This window comes from Serinus canaria, chromosome Z, assembly GCF_022539315.1.
Source record: "Serinus canaria isolate serCan28SL12 chromosome Z, serCan2020, whole genome shotgun sequence".
In the NCBI taxonomy this organism is placed as follows: Eukaryota; Metazoa; Chordata; class Aves; order Passeriformes; family Fringillidae; genus Serinus; species Serinus canaria.
In genome coordinates, this window is record NC_066343.1 from 68,601,120 (window position 1) to 68,614,130 (window position 13,011).

The following is a 13,011-nucleotide window of genomic DNA, read 5'->3' on the forward strand; positions in this document are numbered from 1 at the left end:
GCAATGCTCCTGCAGTGTCCTCCTGGGAGCACATACACTCAGGCAATTCCTTCTGTCAGGTGGAAAAATGCATGTATAAAACTTTTTTCCTGTAGAATTCCTTTCTGCTAAAAGTTGGGTACAGCTCCTGCAACAGGCTCAGTGAGGTGTGGGTATGTAAGAGAAGAAGGACCTCTGAGGTACATTTTGATAGGGTCTCCAAAGAAGGCTCCCTAAGCCAAGGGTGGAAATGATCTGGTGGTAAAACTGATTTTTCTGGACGGCAGAGTACTAAAGCCAAAGTCAAAGCTAGGAAGGCTAAAGGACTTCCTACCTAGAGGCCACTCTTCAAGACTGTTCTGCTTAGTGGAAGCAAAGGAAAGGAAAAAAATGCTTAACAGGACATAGGACATATGGAATTATTATTACCCCTTTACCTGCTGATTCCTTATCATATAATTTAAATTAAATTTTTTTGGGGGGGGGGGCGAAACAATACCCAAGCAACAAATCTTTGTCCTAGTAGTGAGTAACATTTTGTAGGAAACAAGCTGAGACCTCAGAGCTCTTCATGGTGAGCCATGATGATGAAAACCAGCATAGGCTCATACTGGTGAATCTTGAACAACACGGATATCCGCAGCCCTGCATCTTCTGACACCACCATGAGAAACAAGCATATCCTCAGCCAGCACAGCTAGGCTGAGACATAAAGCCTGGTGCCTACCTAGGGAGACCTTTGTGTCCCTGGATCCCTTGGCAGGTGTCACAGAAAGCCTCCCTGACAAAGGCAGCCCCTGCTTTAACACAGTTGCACGCATGCAGCCCCCGCTCTCCCCCAGCAAAGCCTGCAGAAAAAAAGCCAGTGTGATGAAGCAAAAAAGCATTTGGATATGGCAACGTGTTCTGGTTTCAAGCTTCCAAGAGGCCTTTTCATAAGCAAGGAAAAGAAAAGAGGTTTTTGAAGGGGGAAAATGCATTGATGGTTATCTTCCTATAGTCACATATAAAGGAGGTTCTAAACTATGGAAGCTGTTTCCTGCACAGGCACCTAATGTTTATTGGAAGGTTTCTTAACCTCCTTTATGATGTCTTCAGTGCAGCACCTCTTTCAAAGATGTTTTGATCCCTTTCCTTAATTCTCACTGGAAAGGATACTGCTCTGAAGACTGGAAAAATATGTTTTTCAAAGATATTTGGGACCCCAGTGAAAAATTAAAACACTCTGTTTTTCTTTGAGAAAGTTGAAGATAGGGATTTCCTGTCCGTCTTCTAAATCAAAAGAGGCCTGAATAAAAATCACAGAATCTTAGACATTACAGCTAAAATGGCATAGAAAGGTTACATAACCAATCTCTTTATCACTAATTCAGGAGTACAAATTGCTTAGGGCCTCCCTAGGTGCTGAGTTTATTGGGGAATCTCTGGTGTGGAACAGTTTTAACAACAGGAGGACTTCCTGTCTCTGTAAACAAGCACATAGGGGTTTATATTTCTGTTTCTCAAAGAATTACCTAATGAAAGAGCCAGCCAGTGGTGGAAAATATTTCTGTCTTTGGAAACATCTTCATCTTTGTTATTGATGATATGTTTGGATTCCAGTGAACCAAGCTGTAGCTTTTGATATTTTTGGTGTTGTTACATGTATTAGAGATTCCCTTGAAACATCCAGCTGGCTTCTTTCCAGCAATATACATGGCACATGAGTCTAAAAAACGAGACCCCAGGTCCTTACTCCAGCTAAGCTCCCTTGGCTTTGGTTGGGTTTTATCTACACACAGGAGTTTAAAACAACTGACCAAGAAGTGAACATGGATCCTTCTATTAGTTTCTTGGGTTTGTGATGAAATAAATCAGGGGTTGTTTGCTTGTCAGGGAGACATATTTACATTAAGTTATTATGCTGAGATGGAATTGGATACAGACTGTACCGCATGGAGAATGAAGAATGCTTTGAAACGTTTGCAACACAGAGCTATTGAGACAGACACTGTCCCAGTCCAGTCACCTGGGATTAAACCACAGCCCAGTCCCACCTCTTAATTGCAGATTCTTCAAGCACCAGAAATGCTCTCTTTCACTGAGCAGGGGGAATCAGGACAGCTGCTGACTCTCCTCTAGTGACCAGAAACACTTTCTAGAGGTGCAGGATGCCCCTGGGATGAGGAAGTTGTCTTATCCCTTGTTAAGCATCCTTCCACCTCTTTTTCTAAAGAGACACACACACAAACAGTTCCTAGTTTATGCACGGGTGCGTGTCTGAGCAGAGTGGCTCTAGCCAGAGTCAAAAAGGCAGAAAATAGAGAGTCACAGAGCTGAATCTCCTTGAGGGTCTACAACACAGAGAGACGCTACAGGTGTAGCTGACACCCCCTTCCCCATGCAGTTACCTGTGCTAGTGCTTTGTATCCAGTGGTTCCCACACCCCTTCAGTAGGGACGATTAGCATCCTTTGGCCTCTTCAGCTGCACCTTCAGCCTCTTCATGCCAATCTGGAATCCATTCATGGCCTGGATAGCAGCTTGGGCACTGGCAGGATTGTCAAAACTCACAAAACCTGTCAAAACACGAGGCAAGGCGTGGGACTTAACGAGCTGAAGGGTGCCAAGGCACGTACATGCAACGACCACTGAGAATGAACATGGGGAAGGGGTGAGGGCACTGAGAGGGGGGAAGTGAGCAGGAAGGAGGGTGGGCAGGAGAGTGAGGACAGGATGGTTGCCAATGTGGGACAAAGGATAGGAGGGGTTGTTACAGATCAGTGTCCCAGGACACAGTGCCTGTGGTCTGAGTGCTAGTCTGAACACTAGACTGTGTGGGGCACAGGGATCCAAATGTTGGTGTCACAAGATTTGGGTCACCTCTGAGCTGGCAGTAAGCAGATGTAATGCATGGTCTCAAGGCACTCTGTCTTCCTCTATCCCCCTCCACTGGGACTTGGGTAAACCTCTTAACCTCTCTTGCCATCATAACCTTTTCTTTGCCTTCCAATACTAATGATGAGGGCAACCTGACACCCCTACTGCTACTTCCTTATTATGGCAATATAAGTAAAATATGAATTTAATAAATTCCTCATTATTGTATTAATCAGCATGAATGGTTTGATTGCTGGCCAGCCAAGCAATATGAGGAGCTTTAATCACTGGCAATTTCTGCAAACTCCATGTTACTCAGCAGCTGAGAGATGAACACAAGTGCTTTCATAACATAGCTTTCCTATGGAATTTCAAATTTTGCCAGCAAATCTCCCAATCAACCACGGAGCACATCCAGCACTAGAAACACCTATAGTGACTGAATATTATATGTATGGGTCACCTAAGACTTTCTTTGTCTTCATTTGCTTCATTTGTATAGGCCAACCACACAGCATGCATTCAGCTAATGCATTCTAAAGCATTCAGCTCTGGGGAGAGCTTTTGGTGTAGCTTCACTTTTTTTCCCCTGTTTGTTTTTGTTTTTTTAAATTTATTTTATTTTTTTTTCCTCATGTTAGATCCAAAAAGAGGCCTCATTTCCCCATGCTGTTTATGGCTGTAGCTGGAGAGGCCGTGGCTCTGAGGTATCAGTGAGGCAGGGGGCCATCACATTGTACAAGCATTGCCTCTGTTGCTCTTGCCAGAGAGGTCCCTGTGTGCCAACAACATTTCTGAGCACAAACCTTGGGTGAGACTAGCCTGGACCAACCTGCTCTCCAGACAAAGCCATCTGTTTACCCACCCCTGCAAGGCTCTGGCAGCACGAATCAATCCTAGGAGCCTGGTGTTGCTCACCAGACAGGCTGAAATGAAGAGACGGTCTTTGCAAGCCCCTCAAAAAGCGAATGCTGAGCATTTGCTGCCAGGTATACACCTGCTCCTGACAGCAGAACCAGGCCTGGCTGACAGCCTTGGGCCGTGCTGTGGATTCATTCTGCAGCCCCTCCTGCCTGGTCTAGTTCCTCCTGGGAAGTGAGTCTCACAGGTGCCAGAGGGTGTCTTGCATCTAAAAAAGACACAGAGCTGTGCATGCAAAGGCACAGCTCACCCCTGCATTGAGCTGTGCTCCCTGACCTTGGCTAATGAGGTAACTTCATGACAGGCCATGAAACCCATGGTCTTAGTCTCTCAAAGTGAGACAACAGGTTTGCTGAGTATGGCATATGGGGTTTTAAAAGTGGGGCAATGGAATAAATAGGGAACCTTCTTTGTCCTCTCCTCTTGAAGCCAAGGCTCCCAGTAAACTGGCTGTCCTCACAGTTTTCCTGCCAACCCCCTGGATGAGGAGGTACCAACACTGCAGCTCTGAAGATGAACAGACAAAAAGCACTCCCAAGCCCCACAGCAAAAATCAAAGAAAACTGGAGGGCTGTAGTGAGTAATGAGCTGTGATTTTATTCAATAGCAATGGATCTTGCCCTCACTTTTTAGGCAGTAACTGTCTGGTGATGTTACCAGTTTGCATTTGACTATTTGAATATTCTATCAACAAAGTCCTATGATTCACTCTCAGCAATGGAATAAACAAAATACTTCCTGGTTTCACCCAAGTACGTTCAGAATTAAAATACTTCTGGAAACTCCCTAGGGGATGCCTTACTTGAGCTTCAACCTCAAATATGTTGTCTGTATGTTATAAGGTATCATATCATTGAATATAGGATGTAAAGAAACCCATTTCTTTTTAAAAATCACATCTGGTTTGCTGATATTTCCGGCCAACACATATTAGTTACATCCAAAACAGGAGACTAAAGCTGTTCCAGGGAAGTTCAGAGAAACTGGAACCTAATAATCTGTAGTGCTGAGGTTTGTTTTGACTAATGTTTAACATCAAACAATTCCTGGACAAAGTGTGAGTTTTAGCAGAGAAAACAGGCTGTGTTCAGTGGTTAACTCAGATGTGTCCGTGATGTTCTGGAAATTGAGAGAATTTAATAATTTGGGTGTAGGCCATTTTGTGCCAGCTGTCGCCAGTGCTAGGGAGAAGTGCCAGGTATGTTTACTTTACTGATATACACACAGAAATCCAATATCAAAGTTGAGTTGGCTGGAGCTGCTTGGTTCTTTAGCTCATGCCTTTGGAGAACATACCTTGCCTGGAAACTTTGATTTCTACTCTTGCTACAGGTCCTTTTGGGATGTCCCTCCTGCTGCCTACATGTGCACATGTAGATTGTGCCTGGCCTGAGCATCCATCCTTGTGTGAAGAAGACACTTTAGGACCCTGCAGTAATCACTGGAGGTCCTGCCAATGCAGTCAGTGGAGGGTAGGGCAGGATTTCTCTCTTTTATCAGGACACCCTTAGCTGTGCTCAAATGAATCAGTGTTTGGGGAGCAGTGCTGGCTGCAGTGAAGGCAGGCACCCAGCTTAAATCAAGGAACCTCTGTTGTGGGATCTACCTGGTTCCACAAGTTAGGAGTGACATCTCAAGGTAAAATGTTAACTGTCTAAATGCCTGGGTAGGTCGCTCGCAAAAGTGATGTTAATTGCTGAATCAAAACCCTCCAAAAATGTTGCCCACTATGACAGAAGATTATTATTTCTCTACTTTTGCCAAGACTAGACCTTTGAGGGATAATAAGCCCTTGTGCTAGGATGCTAATATAGTTGTGCCTCTGCAAGAACCTTGCTGTGAGATAAGCACACAAAGCCACACCAGTTTTTATCATCCCTTTGCTTTTGAGATGGAATTCTTAGCCCACTTCCTTATTCTGTGCAAAGCTGTAAATAATACAGCATTTTAACAAATGGGACTAATAAGAGAGATCAGAAGTGCATTTGCTCACTATATTTCATTTAGACCAGATAATGAAGCTGGGAGTTGTACTCTGATTCTGGTATTAGTTGCCTACAGATTTGGACCAGATTCCTTTCTCCTTAGTTGTTCTGGTATTCACTGATGCAATATAAAATCTCCTCTGGCTGGATGCTGTGGGTAGAGGAACTGGGATTCGAAACCTGCGGAAAGAGATGGGCAAATGCCAATAACTGTGCATTTTCTTTGTGATCATATTCTAGGGACAGAGCAGCTAATTACTCTAGCTTCATTTCACTGTTTTGGTTTTCAGGGGCCTTGATATGCTCAGAGCTTGCTGGTGCATCCAAGTCTCCCCCTTTCCTATTATTTATATGTAGCTGTGTTTCATATTGTGGAAGGTATTTGGATGAACTCCAAAGAGAAGGAAAGCTATGGCTTATCCTGAGATTTGAGACTTTACAGTGGATAAAGGACAGGCAGAGAGACAGGCATGTAGGGCTAACAACAGCACTCTCCTTTCTCTTCTCAGATCAAATACCTCCTGGCAGATTTGACTTTTTTGTGTTGTTACACGCAGTATTGGCAGTCAACAATCTCTGTTTCTCCTCATCTGTGTCAGCAGGATTCATAGTACTATGACAGATTCGAACATGTATGACTAGGAATAGAATGTATGTATAACTTAAATACTCAGTTCCTAAATGGCTTTAGTATTTGAGCCTGTGGGCTCAAAACATGAAAGCAGTATTACAGCTCTCTGTGTTTTGAACACCACCCCTGCCTTGTCATCTCCATGCTTGAAGGACAAAAGAGAAAGGGAGAGGTTAAAAAGCTTGAAGCTCTTTCTGTGCATCAGTTAATTAATAATCAGAGAAATATATGTTCTGGTCCGAAGACAGTTGGTAGGAGGACAGCATTTTGTGATAAATCTACTTTATGGGGGGGATATTGGTGGGTTTTTTCTTTTTCCCTTTTTTTTCTCCCCCAGGGATTATGCAAAAATGCTGTTCTAATAAATGATTTATCAAAACTGCCAGAGAACGGCGAAAGCTGCTAGGACAGCAACAGAGGGCATCTAATCTTTCTGATTCTGTACAGCATTGTCCAGGAAATGAACTGTTGTGGGAGCCCACTACTTCTTTTGGCTTACTCTTTTCCTGCAGGACTGTGTTAACTATTAGTAGGCAGAAACTGGGGTTTTGGAATTGCTTTATTTTCTCCCCCTTCCTTCCAGAGAAAGTTCTTGTGGTGTGATGTGGAGAGGGAGTTTTTTGCCTTTCTCATTACATGATCAGCACAATCACCAATGGCTTTATGTAACAGATATTCCCTTAGGGCTGTTTTTCTCTTTTAATCAGCCAGGATGATAAAGAAGGGAATTCACAATCTATGTCGGAGTACATCTGAAGACTGTTTTGTAACCGTAAACTTTTTGTTTATGGTCCATGTTTTCTCTGTGTGCCCATGAATTAATTTGTGTTCTAAGACCAGCCCTGAATAGGAGCACATAGTTATGTTTCCATGGATCCTTAACTGGTCCTTCTGAGTTTTCTGGTTTGCTTTGCATCCAGCAAGGAGAATAAGCGGTTAATGTGCAAAACAGCCTCTTGATGATCTGTTATCAGGTTGGAATAACATGTTGCCTTTCTTGAGCAGGAGCTTCCCTCTGGATGGAGCCCAGTGCATGGTAACTGTGCTGAACTTCCCTTAAATCAGTCAAGACCACAAATGAGGTCCAGATGCAAGCTTTTCATCCAGACTCCTGAGCTGTGGGCAGCTGATCCTCCAGCAGGTCCACTCATGTAACTAGGTTGCCTTCAGGCAATAGGAAGGAGAAGAGGGACCTCAAAGAAATTAATATTAAACTTGTCTTAAAGCTAAGAAGAATATTTTTATCTATGTTCCAGATACTCACTGCCATCTCAGAAATATAGTTTGCGAGACACTGCAACAGAAGCAAGCAGAAATTGCTGCTTATTAGCTCTCTTTAGACCAGACTATTATTTTTTAATAGTTCTGGCCATCAGAATATTTGTCTGGCTGCCATGAAGGATCTTTCCTGGTGCTTCTTGTTCCTTCAGTTATGGAAGTCACTAGCTAAGGAGATCATCTCTGAACTTTTTCCTTTTGACATTCAACTCGTATTCATTTTAGTAGAGGGAAATGAGAGTAACAGAAGAGCAAGGATCTGCTGCTCAGCCTCTGGGAGAGAAAGAGAAATGCCACGCACATGGCCTAGGCACTAACAAAGGAGAAGTCCCAGCCTTGTGCTTTCCTTGTGCCTGCAGTGCTTCCCCTAGGCTGTAGGAAGGAAGCTTGGCAGGACTAGAGCAGCAGAATCATAGAATATCCTCAGCTGGAAGGGACCCACAAGGATCCTTGAGTCCAGATCCTGGCCTTACACAGGACAGCCCTGAGAGTCACACCATGTGTCTGAGAATACTAAAATGGAAGGACCTGCAGAAAGTGCTGGTAATTGGTTAGACCAGAGACCTTGCCCTTCTGTCCTTCCTCCAAGAATCTGAGTCAGTAATTAAGGAATTAGTTATTGATACAATTGGTTACTAATATAACTGTTCCCTCAGCTCACGGGTTCCTTGCTTTTGTTACTGACCAGTGAAAGGTGAGATCTGGGGCGGCATTTTTTGCTGTGAAGGCAGCAGTAAGGTTCTCACATCAAAGCAGTCTTCCTGTGGGAAGGGTGGTGCTCAGTAGCTCCTGTCCTTCTCCCCCCACAAGGACCTGCCCACCTGCCCTCAGACCTTCCCTGCTACTTTGGTCTCTTCAATTCCTATGACTCCTCAGTTTCTCTTTCTCCGTGTTTATTAGTCTTATCAGAGAATGGAGGTTTTCCTTTAATTGCTTTGCAAGGTCTTTACCTTGCTGTGTTCTTTACACAATGTACTAGCTGCTGCCTCGCAATTTTTTAGTGCTGTAAAGAATTTCAGGATACAATCTGTATGTAAGTAGCTCTATAATGTATGTGTGCATTGGAAGGTATTGTATTATAAGGTGATTTATGGGTACTGGAATACTCAATAAAGGAGTGCGTCTGCAGAGCAAGGGCATAGCACTTCAGCTGTTTTCCAGTGTCTAATAGGGTTGGATGACTTTTTGGATTATTTAACCTTCCACTGCTGTTTAATCATGTCTGAGAGAGATCTGTCTACCCAGCTATCCATCCCATCCGTCCATCCATTTATTTTTTTAATGTATGAACAGTCAGTATCAGACGACTGTGCTAAACAACTAGTATTAAATATTTCCCATCTGCTGGATGAGATAATTGGAAACTCAGAATATTCAAGGAATTGGCTCAGAAATCTGCTGAGCCATTAATGTTCATTTTAGAAATTTATGGAATATTAGAAAACCTTCAAAATGTTCCAGGAAAAGAAATAATCTAATATTAATTTTTAAGGGTATAAACTAGGTGACCTGATAAACTTAGTTAAACTTTCATAAGTGCCAGAAAAATTATGAAAATTTTGATATGAGATAATGTGGCAAAGAATTTAAAAAGATACACAATTAGTACCAATCATCATGGTTTCATAGAACATAACATCTATCAAATGAAACTGATTGCATGAAATTGCAAGTTCGGTGAATAAAGTAAGTTATCATAAAGTGTATTTAAACTTTGCTTGAGTATTTCAGACAGCATTTCCTTACAGAAAATGAAAATGAAAATTTCTCAGCCCAGAAATGAGACCACCAAAGGGTCTGTCAGTTGTGACAAACAAAATTGCAGAGATTCTAGGAGACTCCTTCAGCAGTGTGCTGAAATCTCTGTGCTATTCAATTTCTCTAGCATTACTTGGATGACATTTGAAGTAATTACTGGTAAAATTGGCCAATCATACAAAAATGGTGAAATAATGACAGAAGTAAGTGACCGGGGTCACTGTGTAGGCTGGACGCAGTTAAAGGATGTTCATTTTAATCCAATCAAATGCAAAATTAAGTATCTCCAGGAAAAAGCAAGTGGGTCACTCATAAAAAGAGGAAATCCTCATTAGAAAACGGTGCCTCTTAAGAAGAAGATGGGTGTCATAGTAACAGCCAAATATATGAGCTCTCAGGACTGTGTTTAAATTCTCAAAGTCCCAAGACAGTACAGTTTTGGGATGAAGTTACCTTTGCTGAATATCCTCTAGAAATAGCAAGGCAGTGTTACCTCTGAGTATGGCTCAGGAAAGATCCTTACTGGAATTCTGCATTTAGTTCTAGTGATTGCTCTAGAAAACAAATAAATTCAAATACTTATTTGGAAGTAGAAGAGTAATTATAGGTCTGAAAGGGTAATGAGAGTGGCCACAGTTTATTGATGAGAAAGTTAAATTTACTTCTGGCCATAGCTTATAAATAATATTTACTAAAACGTGGGGCTCTTTTAGAATAAGGGGTAAAAGAAGAGCTTGCTGATTTCTTCTGTGCCTTCTGGAAGCAGGCATTTGTCAAATTTAAAATGGAAATAAGACACCAAGTCTGCATATTTGTAATGGCGAAGGTAATTAACTATTTTGGAAAACATCTTGTTTAGCAATAGGGGTGGAGCACCCATCACATGAAACCTTGATTAAGAGATTTTCTAAAAGGGATGCTATGACTCAAGCAGAAGGTTTTAACCTGTCACATGAGCTGAGGCACCTGGCATATGTTATTTCAGACTTCAGTCCAAAGGATCAGAACAGTCTCTTCTGACACTGCATTATCTGTCTATTGCTCATTTTGCAGTTCAGATATTTAGAGAATCAGTTCTTTCTTACTGATCTGGGATGGATTGAGGTAACAGTCATGATACAGGTGACAATTGATGTTAATGCCTTATAATAAATGGCCCCAAAGTGTGGGCTGCAGACCACTGAGAAGGCTGACTGGTACTCGTTCTTCATCTTGCTTCCAGCTGAGAGAAACTGAACAGATGGGAAGGGGAGATTAAATGAAGAGTGAAAGTAGATGGCATGATTAACTTTCTCTAAAGGTCAGAACACCCAGTGCAGAAGGTAGCTTGAAATACACAAGTATCTTCCTGATGTCTCCTTCCTGTCCTCCTGTGCATGAAACTGCCTCTCCACACTGCAACAGTGTGAGCTGGAGTGTGCAGGGAAGTTGGTCCCTGTTTTTGTGCATTGCCTGTTGGATGCTCTCCAGATGGAGAAATATCCAGGCAGAAGAAGCAGTGTCTCCTCTGAAAGCAGAGGGCTGCAGATGCTGACCCTGAATATGGTACTTAAGACCAAGAAGGACTACACTAGCTACAAGTCTTCTCTTTCATAGTCTGTATGGTGTTAGATTCTTTTTCATAGGAAAATTCTTGTCATGACTCATGTTGAAAGCACAGTGGTAAGACTCTAAATTAGATTAGAATTTTGACAATTTAAACAACTGCATGGTCAGATCCGATCTGAGGGTTCAAACTCCAAGAGGGGAAATTTAGATTATATAAATGAAAGAAATTCTTTACTGTGAGAGGGATAAGACTCTGGCACATATTGCCCAGAGAAGGTGTGGATGCCACATCCCTGCTCAAGACCAGGTTGGATGAGGCTGGGAGCAATATGGTCTAGCGGAAAAATGTCCCTGCCCATGGCAGGGGACTGGAATGAGATGATCTTTAAGGTCTCTTCCAAACCAAATAATTCCATGATTCTGTGATCCAAGGTTGTGGCTCATATACACATCTGAGCACATGATTAGGAATAACTTTTTCTAAAAAGATAAAAAGGAATAAAAATTTCACATAAAAAGCTACAACGGATCTCTCATCATAACAATGGAGTAAAGATTAAATACTTCTCTTTTTCCTGTAAACAGGATTTCTAAAGGATGAGTAATTACTTGTCTGATGCTATAGACTGTGGTTCTACCCATTTTTATAAGTAGAATTGATGAATTGATGGAAGAAGTGAAGGATTGAGGCTTCAGCATTTTTTGGAGAGCCCATGAAACAGACACAGGACCAGTATACATACATGTCTGCTGCGGACAAAAAACACTGTGGTTCTTCTATAAAAAACATAATGTTCCAGCCCAGGTGATGATGATTGTCTTCCTCACAAGGAACAAACAGCCAGTGATGAATCACGTGTAGATCTAAATAGTACTTGTCCTCTTTTTGAATGATGTGTAGGACTGAAGCTATTTCCTAAATACTCTAGGAAATTGATGGAATTCTTCTTGACTTGTTTTCTGAGCCTTCCTTGAAAACATTTGATGTCATCATGTGCCAGAATAGGGTATATGGGGGAAATCACATGGTTGAAAAAAGCAGGTGAATCTTTGAAGGTATATGGTCTTCTCCAATGTGAAACAGGAAATAAAGGATGAGTATAAAGTATAGTCAGGTATACTTGCACAGGTTCTAAGTAGATGCTGATGCTCAGTTAAGGATGCACTGAGATTGTTGTTGAATCAAAATGAAGGCTATTTTTACATTTGTTTTGTTGAAGTTTGCAATATAAACCTGATGAAAATAATTATTGAACCTCCCACCAGCTATGTCACAATCTGATTTTCATCTAAATCTAATTTCTTTGTTCCCTGATTCTCTCCTGGATTCTGCTACATTTGTGACTTTTTGATTAAAGAGCCATGTATGAACAAGGCAACTACTAAAATCACCAGTCATCCTTCTTGATCTATAAGACACAAGTACCATAAAAAGTGACCTTGTTCTTAAAAATGTTCTGTAGTAGGTAAGTAATAAAATTCCTTCCTGGACTAATCAAGAGAAAGAGTCCAAAAAACAAAACATCCAAACAAACCAGGAAATCCTGTCAGGAAGGTGAGCTGTGAGCCATACTAGTCACTATTTTTTAGCAGTTCTCTGGTGTCTCAGGGAACCTCTGAAATACTTCCCTTTTTGGTGCAGCAATTTACAGAACCTACCCATCTTGCTCTTGCTGACCATCACTTAGATGGACAACTACTCACCCCTTCCCTGCTGGTTGTTGAGCACCTGATACCTCATTATGGGTAGTTTGGGACAGCCCAACAGAGACATAAAGGCCTGAAGCTTGTCTTGTGCAGCAGTCTGGAAATTTCTTCTCAGAAGCCAGAAGTGGTGATGAACAGTTTTTGGCCATGATTTTTGAAGGAATATTTTACTTTCTATGGAGGCGACTGTGTGAAAAACAGCTAACCAAACTAAAAGTGAACTCAACAGGAAAACAAACCTCCTCATATGCAGTGAGTCATTGGGAAAGGAAAGGAAAAGAGAAAATCTCTCAATATCTAGACCAGGAGTTTGTGAACTGGCACTGACCTGTGCTGGGTAGCAAGA

The 13,011-nt window shown here is 41.9% G+C and overlaps 1 protein-coding gene across 32 annotated transcripts in view; it reads right to left on the reverse strand.

Moving 5' to 3' along the window:
- Positions 1–2,408: 2,408 nt before the first annotated feature.
- The window catches only part of CELF4 (CUGBP Elav-like family member 4), a 668,420-nt gene continuing 657,817 nt past the window's right edge, over positions 2,409–13,011 (reverse strand). For all 32 annotated transcript variants that reach the window (XM_050986794.1, XM_050986792.1, XM_050986779.1 and 29 more), the window contains one exon: positions 2,409–2,536. In XM_050986794.1, the coding sequence (XP_050842751.1) occupies positions 2,409–2,536 (128 nt within the window). The remainder of the gene's footprint in view (positions 2,537–13,011) is intronic.